The 14,527-nt window shown below is 41.3% G+C and overlaps 2 protein-coding genes across 2 annotated transcripts; both read right to left on the bottom strand.

Annotated features, from left to right (window-relative positions):
• Positions 1-582: 582 nt before the first annotated feature.
• Positions 583-2,774, bottom strand: LOC116616787 (uncharacterized protein K02A2.6-like). The gene is made up of 2 exons (XM_048727947.1): positions 1,965-2,774; positions 583-1,908 (listed from the first exon to the last, which is right to left on the bottom strand). Exons 1-2 carry the CDS (start codon positions 2,772-2,774, stop codon positions 583-585), a joined length of 2,136 nt encoding a protein of 711 aa, XP_048583904.1.
• Positions 1,744-4,348, bottom strand: LOC116603135. The gene is made up of 2 exons (XM_048728150.1): positions 4,336-4,348; positions 1,744-3,988 (listed from the first exon to the last, which is right to left on the bottom strand). Exon 2 carries the CDS (start codon positions 3,984-3,986, stop codon positions 2,835-2,837), a length of 1,152 nt encoding a protein of 383 aa, XP_048584107.1. The 5' UTR covers positions 3,987-3,988; positions 4,336-4,348; the 3' UTR covers positions 1,744-2,834.
• Between the last annotated feature and the right edge of the window lie 10,179 nt (positions 4,349-14,527).

Genomic DNA, 14,527 nt, shown 5'->3' with positions numbered 1-14,527 from the left:
ACATAATACAACATCCCCCTTTCAGTCTGCCCGACCTTCTAACTACTGCCTTAGATGGGCTAGGGGAGGGAGACGCAGCAGGTCCTGGCGATCCTTCTCCCCCTTCGCGTACTGGTGGTCGGTTGGAAGGGCTCGGCAGGGAGCTGGACTCTCCAGATGTCGCCACTGGTTCATGGACTAACGCTCTTCTGTTTCTTCTGATCCCTGAGCCATTTTCTGTTACCAGTTGGTAGGATCTCGGGCTTGCAAGTTTCTTCTCTATCTCTCCGTACCTTTGCTGGTCCCTTATGAACACCTTGTCTCCTTGGTGGAGTGTTGGGAGTTCCACAGCCCTGTGGCGAGAGTTGTAGTTACTGGAGTAGCGCTCTCGATATTCTTGTTCTCTCTTAAGCAGCTGTTCTTGGTCGATCTTTCGGGGTTTTAGGTTCTCGGGGACCGATGGCAACTTGTTACGCAGTTTCCGCCCCATCAGAATCTCACTAGGGGTTAGGCCGTTTGCCAGGGGGGGGGGGGGGGGGCAGAACGGTATGCTAGGAGACCAAGGTGTGGGTTTGTGTTCTTTCGCAGGATGTTCTTGGCGGTCTATACCGCTCTCTCGACCTCACCATTTGCTTGTGGGTAGTGTGGAGAGGAGGTGATGTGGGTGAAACCCATGTCCTTGGCAAAGTTGGTAAATTCCTGGCTAACATACTGGGGTCCGTTATCCGAGACGACTTTGTCCGGTATTCCGTGCAGAGCAAAGATCTCGCACATGTGGCGCGTGACTGCAGCTGAGCTAGTTGATCCTAGTTTTCGGATTTCAAACCATCGGCTTGCGTAGTCGACAACAATAAGGTAGTCGGTCTGTTCTAGTTCAAAGAGGTCTGTACCGACCCGGCTCCATGGTAGGTTTGGGAAAGACAGCGCCATAAGGGGTTCTCTTCGCTCTGGTCTAAGTTTGGCGCAAGTTTGGCATCTGTTGACCATTGCTTCTATCTGCTTTGTTATGAGCGGCCACCACACCGAGGAGCTCGCGCGCCCTTGGCACTTGGTAATGCCAAGATGGCCTTCATGAATGGTCTCCAGCATCTCTAGTTGCATGCTTGAGCGGATAACTAGCCTGTGATCATACATCAGGATTCCTCGGTTGACCGTCAAGTGTTGCTTCTTCTCCCAGTATGGCTTTAGGAGTGGTAGGGATGGCATAATGGGAGGCCATCCCTCTAAGCAGTAGGTCTTCACCTGCTTGCATATGGCGTCGCAGTCCTGGGCTTCCTGGATGTCTTTGAGGCGCCGTTCCGTTGCAGGTAGGAACTCTAGGACTGATTCGCTGTGTTCTTCTAATTCCTCGATTTGTTTTAAGTCCTGGGGAGTGGGACTGCTTGTGGATGCACGAGACAGGGCGTCCGCTGTTTTTTGGTGCACCCCTTGCACGTAAGTGACCTCTGGTGAATACCTGGCCATTCGGAGGCGAAACCTCAAAACCCTCGGGGGCAGCTTGGAGAGGTCTGTGCTTGAGAGAAGGGGTACCAGTGGGCGGTGGTCCGTTTCTAGGGTGAATGGTGTCCCAAGGATGTAGTCTGAGAACTTTTTACATGCCCACGTGGCGGCCAGCGCCTCCTTCTCGATGACTGCGTATCGTTTCTCCGTGTCGTTTAGAGAGCGTGAAGCGAAGGCGATTGGGCGCCGGTTACCGCTGCTGTCGCTTTGCAGTAAGACTGCTCCAAGCCCGTCCTGGCATGCATCGGCAGCGACGATGCTTCGTTTGTTTGGATCGTAGTGTGCCAGCACATCTGTAGAGGTCAGTTTCGTCTTGATCGCCTGAAAGGCAATTTCCTGAGGCTGATCCCAAAGCCACTGGTGCTCTTTCTTAAGTAGCTGGCGTAGGGGCTCATTGATGGTTGCTAGGTCGGGTATAAATTTGGCCAGCTGGTTGACCGGGGAAAATCTTGGATTGCTTTGGTTTTCTCCGGGTCTGCTTCTACCCCATCCTCCGAGATTACATGCCCGAGAAACTTCATGCGCTGTTTAGAGAACTCACATTTCTCGTTCAATGTGACTCCAGCGTCCTTGAGCCGCTGTAACACTTTTCGGACACGGCTGTCGTGAAGCTCCTGTGTCGGCCCATGTATGGGGATGTCATCCATGTGACAAACTGTGCCATCGAGGCCCTCTAGGATTCGAGACATGGTACGCTGAAATATCTCAGGGGCTGAGCTGATTCCAAATGGGAGGCGGTTGAAGCAGTACCTGCCAAATGGTGTGACAAAGGTGGCGAGCAACCGAGACTCCTCGTCAAGGGGTATTTGCCAAAATCCAGAGTTGGCGTCTAGCTTGGTGAAGACTTTGCTGTCCTTAAGCTTTGCCAAGTTCTCGTCGACACTTGCCATAGGGTGGATCTCTCGTTTTACCGCCTTGTTCAGAGGTGTCAGGTCAACGCAGATCCTTACATCACCATTGCGCTTGGAAGCGATCACCATGCCTGAGCACAAGTCTGTTGGCTCACTTACTGGTGAGATTACCTTCTGACGAACCATGGCCAGTAGCTTCTCTTTGACCTTAGGGAGAAGTGGGTGCGGTACACGTCGGGGTGTGTATAGACAAACTGATACTGCGTCCGGTTTCAGAGGTATCTTGTACTTATCCCTCATGAGGCCCCGCCCTTTGAATAACTCGGGGAATTCTGCCTTGAAATTAGGGGCGGTCTCCACATTGTGCACTGCTGCTGACGGTATTAACAGCTGGAGTGCCTGGATTGCTGACTTGGAAAGTAGATTCTTAGGTTGGTTCTTCATGACGTAAACATTTCCGCGGTGTGTCCTCCCTCCGACTGCAAATAAGGCGTCTGTTATCTGTCATTTTATCAAGTGGGACAAGTTCACTCCACCGGCTCCTCTGAACATGCTTGTCGCCTTGTCCAGTCGCCGGTTTTCCAACCACGGTGCCTTGTCGCCAACCACTGTCACCTTTGACCCACTATCAAGTTTCAAGGTACAGGGGTTGTGGTTTATGAGCACTTCCGCTGACCAGAATTCATCGTTGGTGGTGATCACTTCGCCCATGAAGTAGCAGTCGTCTAAATAGTAATCTTCCTGGTAGCTTCCTTCCTCTTCTCTATTTACTTCATGCACTTGTTTGTTTGACCGACAGACTACGGCGTAGTGGCCTGTTTTGCCGCAGTTACGGCACTTTGCATCCTTAGCAGGACAATCTTTCTTGACATGGTCTGCCTTTTTTCCACACCAGTGACAGGAGGTGGAGGAGTTATGGCTTTCCGGGGTTGGTGGTCTACGGTCTTGGGTTTGCCTTCTTTTGTTCCCGTTTGTTTTTTGTTGCCCACCGTTGTTACCGTTGTTACCCCGGCCCTTTCTTTGGTTGTTTCTTCTGTTCGGCTGCCTCTTATCTGTATGGTGAATGGTTTCTGCCTGGCTCGAGTATGGTTTCCCGCTTATCACTTGTCGGTGAGTTCTTGATATCTCAGCAGCTCGAAGGCTTTCCACCACCTTATCTAGGCTTGGCACCGGCCGTTCCCTTAAAAGGCGTTCACGTCCACCCTCATCGGTAGTACCTATGACTATCCGATCTCGGATGAGAGAGTCCTTCAAATCACCGAACTCACAAGACTTGGCTAGATGACGCAGGCGGACGACATATTCGTCGACGGACTCGGAGGGCTTCTGTGTTGCAGAGTTGAAAACAAACCGTTCATACAGCACGTTGCGTTGGGGTACAAAGTAATTTCTAAGCCCTTCTATAATCCTCTTCGGGTCTTTCTTGTCGGCGTTGGTCAGGGTGGGTAATGAGTTCATTATCTTCTTGCTTTCAGGGCCCATTACCGTGCAAAGTGTTGCGGCTACTATTTCCTTGCCTGGAGGGGATGTCAATTTCGACCTTAGATCGGTAGCAATGGTATAATAGTCCCATGAGGATTCGAAGTCCCGCCAGTTCTCCACTACGTCTCCCTGTAACGACATTGGGGGTGGGGCTGGGATCTGATATGTAGCCATTACTGTAAGTAAATTCGCACAATAACAAAGACAGAGTGATAATTTTAAGAAGTAAATAACGCTTAAAAAATATATGAAAAAAATATGCGCGAAAAAACGTCGCGAAATCGCGAAAAAGATCGTACTACAAAATTATAGCGTGCGCGGTATACCTGTGTTACGGTCCCAGGCCGCGCGCGGTCGTCAAAACGTCGATGGCACGTTTTGTTTTCGTGAATGAAAACTCTCAAACTGAATAAGCCTGCCGAGTCCCTTTTGGAACGGCAAGAAAACCACGTTATGCTTACTTTAAACTGCCCTAACACTACTCTAGTTAAAGTCTGTGCACGTCCGGAGTCGTTATAAATACCCGCTTGAGATGAAAGTCCCCCCAGAGTTGGAATTGATGGGAATCTGCCGGCTTGTCGTAGTTTATTTCTGACAACGGTAAGCTTGTCTTTGTAAGCTTATTTACAGAAAATACTTTTTGAATAAATCAACTCAGCTGTTAAGTCGAAGTAGATTGTACTTCCCAGTGTGTGGTAGCTGTCTGTGGTTCTTTCCAGCTCGGTGAATTGAAGTCGGCGGTATGTTGTCCCTTGACTTGAACTATACTCGCTGAGGTTAAGTTTTTGTGCAGTGTCGAACGGATCGTGTCTCCCACAGTTTTTTCCCTGTTTTTCTTCGGTTTGTCCAACGGAATGTCCCAGATAAAACGCTGACTTGTTCACTTGGGTGTTAGGCTGCTAAAAACTGATTTTTAGCGGGTCCTCAGGGCTGCCACCATATTGTACGACGGTCAAGTGCTAAGTGACTTTATTATCTCAAAACCATGACGTCATACAACGTCACGCAATCATACATAATACAACAAAACGTTTTAAATAAATTTTAAATGTCGTCAGGGAACAATCGACTGAAAAGAAAAGAAAAATATCCTGCAGTTTTGGGACCGTACTGCCTATGGCTAAGAATTAGTTGTAGTACTCAAAAACAAAAATAAATAACGAAATTTCAATACAAATTCTGACTACTAAAAAAGGATAGCCATTGCTCTGTGACAACCTTGCATTGCAAGAAAAAAACGATGTAAAAAAATAATTAAAAGAATTTCTCCCGAAGTCTCGAGAAAAAGGAGGTCGTTCTTGAATTATGCTGCTAGATAAATATGGTTTTGTCTTTTGTCGCTTCTAAAAACCTCCCTACATCTGCTTAACTCCGTCATCATCAAACAATTTTCGTTTTTCGGATCCCCACATGACTTATTCGAACTTTCATTGATTGAAAAAGAATTTTGCGCAAATTTTAAAATAGTTTTTCTTCCTGATAAAGAAGAAAAAACAAAGCAAAAGATTGGAAAGAGATCTTAAAAGATCCCAGAGGTCGTTTTTAAGTCAAGGAATTTTCTGGTAACTGAATTGAGATAATGATAAAGTTGTCAAGTTGTTGTGCGCCTTGTCAGCCGCACTCTTGTTATTGTTCTAATTGATTCTCTGAAAACAAATAGGTGAACAAATCTTGAAATAACTATTTAAAAACAGAGGTTATTCTTGATTTAGAATATTCCATCCAAACAATTGTGAAATCCTCTGTAAAATAATCGATTGAAATGGTGCTTTCTCGAACTAGGTATTTTGCTGTGGTGACAGAAACTTTAAACAGCAAGAACTTGAAAAACACTATAGACCGAAGACCCGTAACTTTCGTATAAACGTGTTTCTCGCAAGAAACTAACACCCTTTTAAAAACTTTTTTCCCTTTTTTAATCTTTACTATCAATTAATTAATTTTGCGCAGAAGTGAGAAAATAGTCACGCGTGCTCCAGTATCTAGTTTTCTACTCTTGAATATCATCTTATCAAAGCTCATTTTTCTTTAAAAAGCTGATGTCTTATGTGTTGTTCTGCCTTCGTGAAATATCCTCCGTAAACCGGTCGATGGAACTGGTGCTTTCTCACACTAGGAATTTTTGTCTGTGTGGTGACAGAAACTTTAAACAGCAAGATCACTAGAGACCGAAGACCTTTGAATACTTCTGTGAATCTCGTACAAACGTGTTTTTCGCAAAAACAAGTAACACCGTTTTCATAACTTTTTTCTGCCTTTTCTAAAATATAAAAAATAAAATTCGCAAAAAAGGGGGAAAATAATCATTTGTGCTTCGTGATCTAGTTTTCTACTTTCTTATCTTGAATATCCTCTCGTAAAAACTCACTTTTCTTTTAAAAAGAATGTTTTCTTGGTATGATCAAGACTAGCCAGCAGTGAAAATTCTAAAATAATAATTTATTGGTATATTTGGATCATTCGACAAGACGTTTAGGCCCCGAATGCATTTTAAGGTCCGCGTAGATCGGCATATATTGAGATGAAAAATGTTTCTTGATTGGCAATCGTGTCAACTTAATCTTAAATCTAAATTTACTAAAAACGTTTGCACTCACCGGCAAGGAGATCAATGCTGCTCTATTTTCTCTATCATCATTATGGGAGAAAGACGTGTTAAATGAGTAAAAACAACCTCTTAATAATTCATGCGATTTTTTGAACGGGTGAAGTTATCCCACTACAATTTATTCAAGTGCAGGGACAACGCTACGTAGTTTAACCGAATTTCACAATAATTAAACCCTTTCGGTTTTTTTTCTCTCGAGACGAATTCGAACTTAAACATCGACTGACTAAACAATTTTGTCAAATTTTTAAAATTCTGATGTCATCGGGGGGCAACCGAGTGACGGAAAGAAAAAAAACCTGCAGTTTTGGGACACATACCGCCAAGAATTCTTGTGTACTCTGAAAACCAAAAATAGATAACGAAATTTCATACACATTCTGAATACTAATAAGAAGATAGCCATCGTTCTGTAACAATTTTGCATAGCAAGAAATAAAGCAATATAAAAAAGGTTGTTAATCAAAAGAGATTCTCACGAAGTCTTAAGAAAAAGGATGTCTTTAGTTATGCTGCTAGATAAACATGGTTTTGTCTTTTTTTGCTTCTAAGAACCTCCCTAAAGCTGCTTTTACAAAGTTTAACCAAACTCCGTCATCATCAAACCTTTTCGTTTCTCAGATCTCCCACAATACTATTTCCAACTTTCATTTAGTTACAAAACCTTTACGCAAATTTTCAATTATCTCTTCTCCCTGATAAAGGAGAAAGATCTAAAGGAAAATATTGAAAAGAGATCTTAAAAAATCCCAAAGGTCGTGTTCAAGTCTAGGATCTTATTGGTTAGTGGATTGAGAAAATGAAACATTTGTAAATGGGCCCTTCTCAGCCAATTAATGTTGAAAACAAATAGGTGAAGAAATCTTGAAATAACTATTTAAAGTAACTCTCGTTCAAACGGCTTTTTCCCAAAAAGAACTAAAGAAAAGCTCAGTTTTCTTTAAAAAATGATGGTTTTGTGCTGTTCTGCCCTCATCAATGTTTTATATAAATCAATCCAAACCATCAGATAATATTCTAAAATGATAATCCATTGGTATATTTGGATCATTCGAAACACAAGATGTTTCATAATGCGTTTTTTTGAAGGTCCGTTAGATTAGCTTTCATTGAAATAAAAAATTCCCTGATTGGCAATCGTCAACTTAACCTTAAATCTAATTTTACTAAAAATAACGCTTGTACTTAACGGCGAGGAGAAAAAAATTTGCTCTCACATTCTCGATTATAATTATGGGAGAATAAAGTCATTAAGACGTGTTAAATGGGTAAAAACAACATCTTAATAATTCATTCAATTCATTAACGGGCGAAGTTATCCCACTACAATTTATTCAAGTGCAGGGACAACTCTACGAACTTTTACCAAATTCCATAATAATCAAACCCTTTTTGTTAATTTTATTTCTCTCGAGACGAATTCGAACTAAATATCGGCTGGCTATAAAACTGGAAAAACGTTTTAAATACTGATGTCGTCAGGGGGCAATCGAGTGAAAAGGAAAGAAGAATATCCTGCAGTTTTGGGACCGTACTGCCTACGGCTAAGAATTAGTTGTAGTACTCAAAAACAAAAATAAATAACGAAATTTCAATACAAATTCTGACTACTAAAAAAAGATAGCCATCGCTCTGTGACAATCTTGCATTGCAAGAAAAAAACGATGTAAAAAACAATTAAACGAATTTCTCCCGAAGTCTCGAGAAAAAGGAGGTCGTTCTTGAATTATGCTGCTAGATAAATATGGTTCTGTCTTTTTTCGCTTCTAAAAACCTCCCTACATCTGCTTAACTCCGTCATCTTAAAACAATTTTCGTTTTTCGGATCCCCACATGACTTATTCGAAATTTCATTGATTGAAAAAGAATTTTGCGCAAATTTTAAAATAGTTTTTCTTCCTGATAAAGAAGAAAAAACAAAGCAAAAGATTGGAAAGAGATCTTAAAAGATCCCAGAGGTCGTTTTTAAGTCAAGGAATTTTCTGGTAACTGAATTGCGATAATGATAAAGTTGTCAAGAATCCTTGTTAGCCGCACTTTTGTTATAGTTCTAATTGATTCTCTAAAAACAAATAGGTGAACAAATCTTGAAATAACTATTTAAAAACTGAGGTTATTCTTGATTTAGCAAATTCCATCCAAACAGTTGTGAAATCCTCTGTAAAATAATCGATTGAAATGGTGCTTTCTCGAACTAGGTATTTTGCTGTGGTGACAGAAACTTTAAACAGCAATAACTCGAAAAACACTATAGTCCGAAGACCCGTAACTTTCGTATAAACGTGTTTCTCGCAAGAAACTAACACCCATTTTAAAAACTTTTTTTGCCTTTTTTAATCTTTACTATCAATTAATTAATTTTGCGCAGAAGTGAGAAAATAGTCACGCGTGCTCCAGTATCTAGTTTTCTACTCTTGAATATCATCTTATTAAAGCTCATTTTTCTTTAAAAAGCTTATGTCTTATGTGTTGTTCTGCCTTCGTGAAATATCCTCCGTAAACCGGTCGATGGAACTGGTGCTTTCTCACACTACGTATTTCTTTCTGTGTGGTGACAGAAACTTTAAACAGCAAGATCACTAGAGACCGAAGACCTTTAAATACTTCTGTGAATCTCGTACAAACGTGTTTTTCGCAAAAACAAGTAACACCGTTTTCATAACTTTTTTCTGCCTTTTCTAAAATATAAAAAAAAATATTCGCAAAAAAGGGAGAAAATAATCATTTGTGCTTCGTGATCTAGTTTTCTACTTTCTTATCTTGAATATCCTCTCGTAAAAACTCACTTTTCTTTAAAAAAAATGTTTTCTTGGTATGATCAAGACTAGCCAGCAGTGAAAATTCTAAAATAATAATTTATTGGTATATTTGGATCATTCGAAACACAAGACGTTTAGGCCCCGAATGCATTTTGTTTAAGGTCCGCGTAGATCGGCATTCATTGAAATGAAAAATGTTTCTTGATTGGCAATCGTGTCAACTTAATCTTAAATCTAAATTTACTAAAAACGTTTGCACTCACCGGCAAGGAGATCAATGTTGCTCTTATTTTCTCTATCATCATTATGGGAGAATGTCATTAAGACGTGTTAAATGGGTAAAAACATCCTCTTAATAATTCATGCGATTTTTTGAACGGGTGAAGTTATCCCACTACAATTTATTCAAGTGCAGGGACAACGCTACGTAGTTTAACCTAATAACACAATAATTAAACCCTTTCGGGTTTTTTTTCTCTCGAGACGAATTCGAACTTAAACATCGACTGACTAAACAATTTTGTCAAATTTTTAAAATTCTGATGTCATCGGGGGGCAATCGAGTGACGGAAAAAGAATATCCTGCAGTTTTGGGACACATACCGCTAAGAATTCTTGTGTACTCTCAGAACCAAAACTAGATAACTAAATTTCATACTGAATACTAATAACAAGATAGCCATCGCTCTGTGACAATCTGGCATAGCAATAAATAATACAATATAAAAAAAGGTTGTTAATCAAAAGAAATTCTCACGAAGTCTTGAGAAAAAGGATGTCTTCAGTTATGCTGCGAGATAAACATGGTTTTGTCTTTTTTCGCTTCTAAGAACATCCCTAAAGCTGCTTTTACAAAGTTTATCATCAAACCATTTCGTTTCTCGGATCTCCCACAATACTAATTCCAACTTTCCTTTAGTTACAAAACCTTTGCGCAAATTTTCAATTATCTCTTCTCCCTGATAAAAGAAAAAGATCTAAAGGTAAAGATTGAAAAGAGATCTTAAAAAAATCCCAAAGCTCTGAGTTGAGAAATGATAGATATGTGTAAAGTGCCATACTCAGCCACACCCTTGTTATTTCTCTCACTATTGGAAAACAAATATGTGAAGAAATCTTGAAATAACTATTTGAAAACAAAGGTTACTCTTGATTTAGGATATTCCATCAAAACAATTGTACACTCTGGAAATTTTCGGCCGTTATTTTAGTAAGGTAAATAGGCTGGTAATATCACCTCTTGTCCTTTCGACATAAGCGTATTATCCCAGTGCCATGGTGTGCGATGATGTGCCGTGTTTTTAGTATACTCCCATGGACTGCCACGACTTGTTATTGACTACAACCCACATTAGTCACTCAAGGATGCGACCCCTATATTCGTGACGATTATCATTGACTTTCTACCGACAAGTTTAGTGGTCTTTCGGTCTCCCCATTCAGCGTCGAAAACAGCACTTCCTATTCGTAGTTCTGTGCCAAATGCCACGGTTTTAATGCTTTCGCCATCCGTGCATTTTCACGGTGTTTTTATTATTATAATCTTTGGCTTTGTAACATGTTTAGAAAACGACGAAAATGAAGAAAATTAAAAAATATTTTCCTGTACGCTTTCTTTCCTCCACTTCCGCGCCATTCAATATTCGAACAATCAGAAAAGCTTTCAGTTTCAGTTTCAGTTTTAATGCTCGGTTAGGCTGAGTTGCATTACACCAAGATACGTGACTGTTCCATTTGAGATCATTTGAGAACTGCACACCGAGGTAGGGATGACTCTATCGCTCCTCCAGCTTGGACCCGTACAGGAAGTAATCTGCGTATATGGTAGATCTTTTGTTTGTTATGCACAGAACACAGCACTTTGAAGGATTAAAGTCCATCTTCCAAGTTTTGGACCATGCGGCGAGTTTTTTCAAGTCTTGCTGAAGGTGGGAGGGAGATTCATCGGATGTCAGGTGGAGGTAGAGGGCACAATCATCAGCAAAGTGTCTTATTTTGCAGTTAATTCCATCTGGAAGGTCGTTGATATATAGGAGGAATAACAACGGACCAACCACTGACCCTTGAGGCACGCCTGAGGTTACAATGGCAGGCGAAGAGTGCTCCCCGTCAACAACAACTGATTGTGTCCTGTTCTTGAAGAAATCCTCCAGCCAGTAGTACACTTGACCAGAAATCCCATAGTGTTGAAGCTTTATTAAAAGACGCGAGTGTGAGACCGAGTCGAACGCTTTTGAGAAATCCAGAAGTAGAAGATCAGTTTGTTGTTTTTTATCCATAGCAAGGGCCAGATCGTTAAAAGTGAGAAGCAGTTGAGTTTCACAGGAATGGCGTTCCCTGAAACCATGTTGGAAGGGAGAGAGAAGGCCGTTGGCTTCCAGATGATTTATCACATGACTTGCTGCAATGTGTTCCAGTAGCTTACAAGATATACATGTCAATGAGATAGGCCTGTAGTTTGCTGGAGTTGACCGAGAGCCCTTTTTATGTATTGGAGCGACATATGCATGTTTCCAGTCACTAGGCACCACGCCAGGGCTCAGAAAATGTTGGAAGATCTCCCTCAAGATTACTGCGGTTTCATCTGGAGCAAGCTTCAGAATTCGTGCAGACACCTGGTCCGGGCCACATGCTTTGTTGGGTTTCAGTCGACTTAAAAGCTTGACAATTCCATTTACAGTCACACAGATTTCGCCAAGAAGTGGTAAGTCCTTAGGAGCCAAGACAGGAAGGGGCTCGTTTGGGGCGTCCGTCTTAAAGACAGATTGAAATTAACCATTTAAAGCTTCTGCCTTTTCCTTTGGAGCCGTTAGGGTGGTAGTATCATTTGGCCGCAGGGCAGGTATTCCAACAGAGTCTTGCCTCTTCGATTTAATATACTTCCAAAATTTCTTTGGCTGGGACTTGTAGTTTTCATCTAGGAGGCCGCAAACGAAGTTGTCCCTGGCTGAATTTATGGCGTTGGTGGTAAATTTACGCTGGTGTCGATAGGCTCCCCATGCGGCTGCTGTATTGATTTATTTAGCCCTTTTAAATAAGCTATGTTTTTTACGACATGCACGCCGTAGGGATCTGTCAAACCATTGTTTTTTCCATTGAGGCTTCAGGATTTTCACAGGATAGTGTTAATTGGCAAGGGAAAGAATCGTGGACTTGAATATTTGCCAGTTTTCATGAACGGAGCGCTAAGAGCAATTTCGCATGAAGGAAGCAGCGAAAGCTTTTCATGTCCCGACAGAAATCTTGTAGGTTTCCCTTGTTGAAGTCAAAGACTTTACGTTCCTGTGAGAAACCATGGTCGACAAACTGGTCAATACGAGCAACAACCTGTTCGTGGTCACTTACACTCCAGGCTTGCCGAAAATAGTAGTGTTTGCCCAGAAGACACCTTCGCTTGTTTATCCATCTCTCCAGGAGAATTTGGAGACCAGAGGCTCAACGACACAGCAAGAAGAAACAAAACTGTGGGAGCTATGAATTTCATGGCCGCCATCTTAGAAGACCGCTGACCGGATTCAATTTTCGACCAATAAGAGACGTGAGGGGCAAGTGCACGGGAAGAGCACATACATCACATCTTGACCACGGGAACTTTATCATACAGCTATTTTCACCGATAGAACAGCTACAAGACACGGGGTCTGGACTCAACGCTTCGCCATCTAGGAGATGTTGGCCAAGCCTGCTTCCATTTCGATGCCCATTGTGCCATGGCAGCTCTGGGAAACCTAGTAGATGTGGCCAGAAAAACAACGACACCCCAAGCCTCTCGGTACTCGGTCATCTTACGACAAACGCGTCCTTTAGCTGGCAGTTCTCAATTACAGACTTTACTGTTAAAACTCCTTGGGTCTGAGGAAGAAGTGGCCATAGCTAAGGAGATTCAGAAAGCGATTAAATCTGCGTCCTCTGCAACTCCTCGGCGCTTAGAGTCTGGCCCGTACTACCGAGACTCTTCTGTCCGAGGAACTTCCAGTCACTCACGGGGTGCCCCAAGGAAGCATCTTGGGCCCGTTGCTGTTTGTCATCTACATAAACAGCTTGCCCGATGTTTTGGAGTCCTGCTGTGCCTCTCTTTATGCGGATGATACTGTGATCTACTGTTATGGTTCTTCCTCTAAGCAGTTGAGCGATAACCTCAATCAAGATCTTTTGGCCGTTGCTAAATGGATGGACGATCACAAGCTAACACTAAATTTGGAAAAGACGAAATGTATGCTCTTAGGCAGCAACAGGAAACTAGAGAGTAAAATCAAACTTTCTGTGTCGATTTCAAATTACAATGTATCTAATGTGAGTAATTTCAAATATCTTGGAGTATTCATATCTTCCGACTTGACATGGTCAGAGCATGTTGAATATTTATCTGGCAAAATCAACCAAAGACTCGGTCTTCTAAGGCGCATTAAGCATTTATTGCCTTTTAGAGCTAGACTTCTTTATTATAATAGTCTAGTTCTGCCCCTTTTCGAATATGCAGATTTAGTTTGGGGCGATAAGCATAATGTCACTATCATGTCAAATTTACAAATCCTCCAGAACAAGGCTGCAAAAATAATACTTGATAGACCACTGTACTCGTCGGCAACAGACGCTTTAGCCAAACTTAAGTGGTTACCTCTAGAAAAGAGGCGTTTTCTTAGAAGATGTGTATATGTCTTTAAATGTTTAAATGGTCTCGTAGAGCATGAAATGGATCTGTTAAAACTCGAAGATCAACATAATTATAATACCAGAAACAAATGTAATATTAGGCTCCCTAGTGTGAAAAGAAACTGGGGCAAACAAAGAACTGAGTACCATGCAGTCAAGGATTTTAGCTCACTTAGCCAGGACATTAAGAGATGCACAAATATTTGTACTTTTAAACGCAGTATTTCTCAATTTTTAACCTAGGTATTTTTTATCATAGTATTTTTTAATGTAACGATATATCAACAATATATTTTTTTCTCTTAATTTTTTTTCCATATATTTTTTATAGATTATTGTTATTATTTATAAGTCGAGGTCCTTTTTGAAAATCATTTTAAATGAAAAAGCTCTCCTCAATAAAGATTATTATTATTACTATTATTATGTAATTTGTGATTTCTGTGGTCGCAGAGGACACATAAGCAGAAACTGTTATGCCAAACGAGGTGGTCGTGGCCAAGGTCGCGGCTATTAATATGATCGAGTCATTTCAATTTCATGTTAATGTATTTCTCAATAAAGGGTTAATTACAGGTGTAGTTACTTCCTTTTTCCTGCTTCTCTGTGGAATATTTTTATTATAGTTTATATCTTTACAGTTTACATACTCGTGGTTTTTATTACTTATTATTAGTAAATGTATTCAATGGAAG

This window comes from Nematostella vectensis, chromosome 5, assembly GCF_932526225.1.
Source record: "Nematostella vectensis chromosome 5, jaNemVect1.1, whole genome shotgun sequence".
In the NCBI taxonomy this organism is placed as follows: domain Eukaryota; kingdom Metazoa; phylum Cnidaria; class Anthozoa; order Actiniaria; family Edwardsiidae; genus Nematostella; species Nematostella vectensis.
The sequence above is the reverse complement of the archived record's forward strand: the minus strand, read 5'-3'. Positions and strand labels throughout refer to the sequence as shown.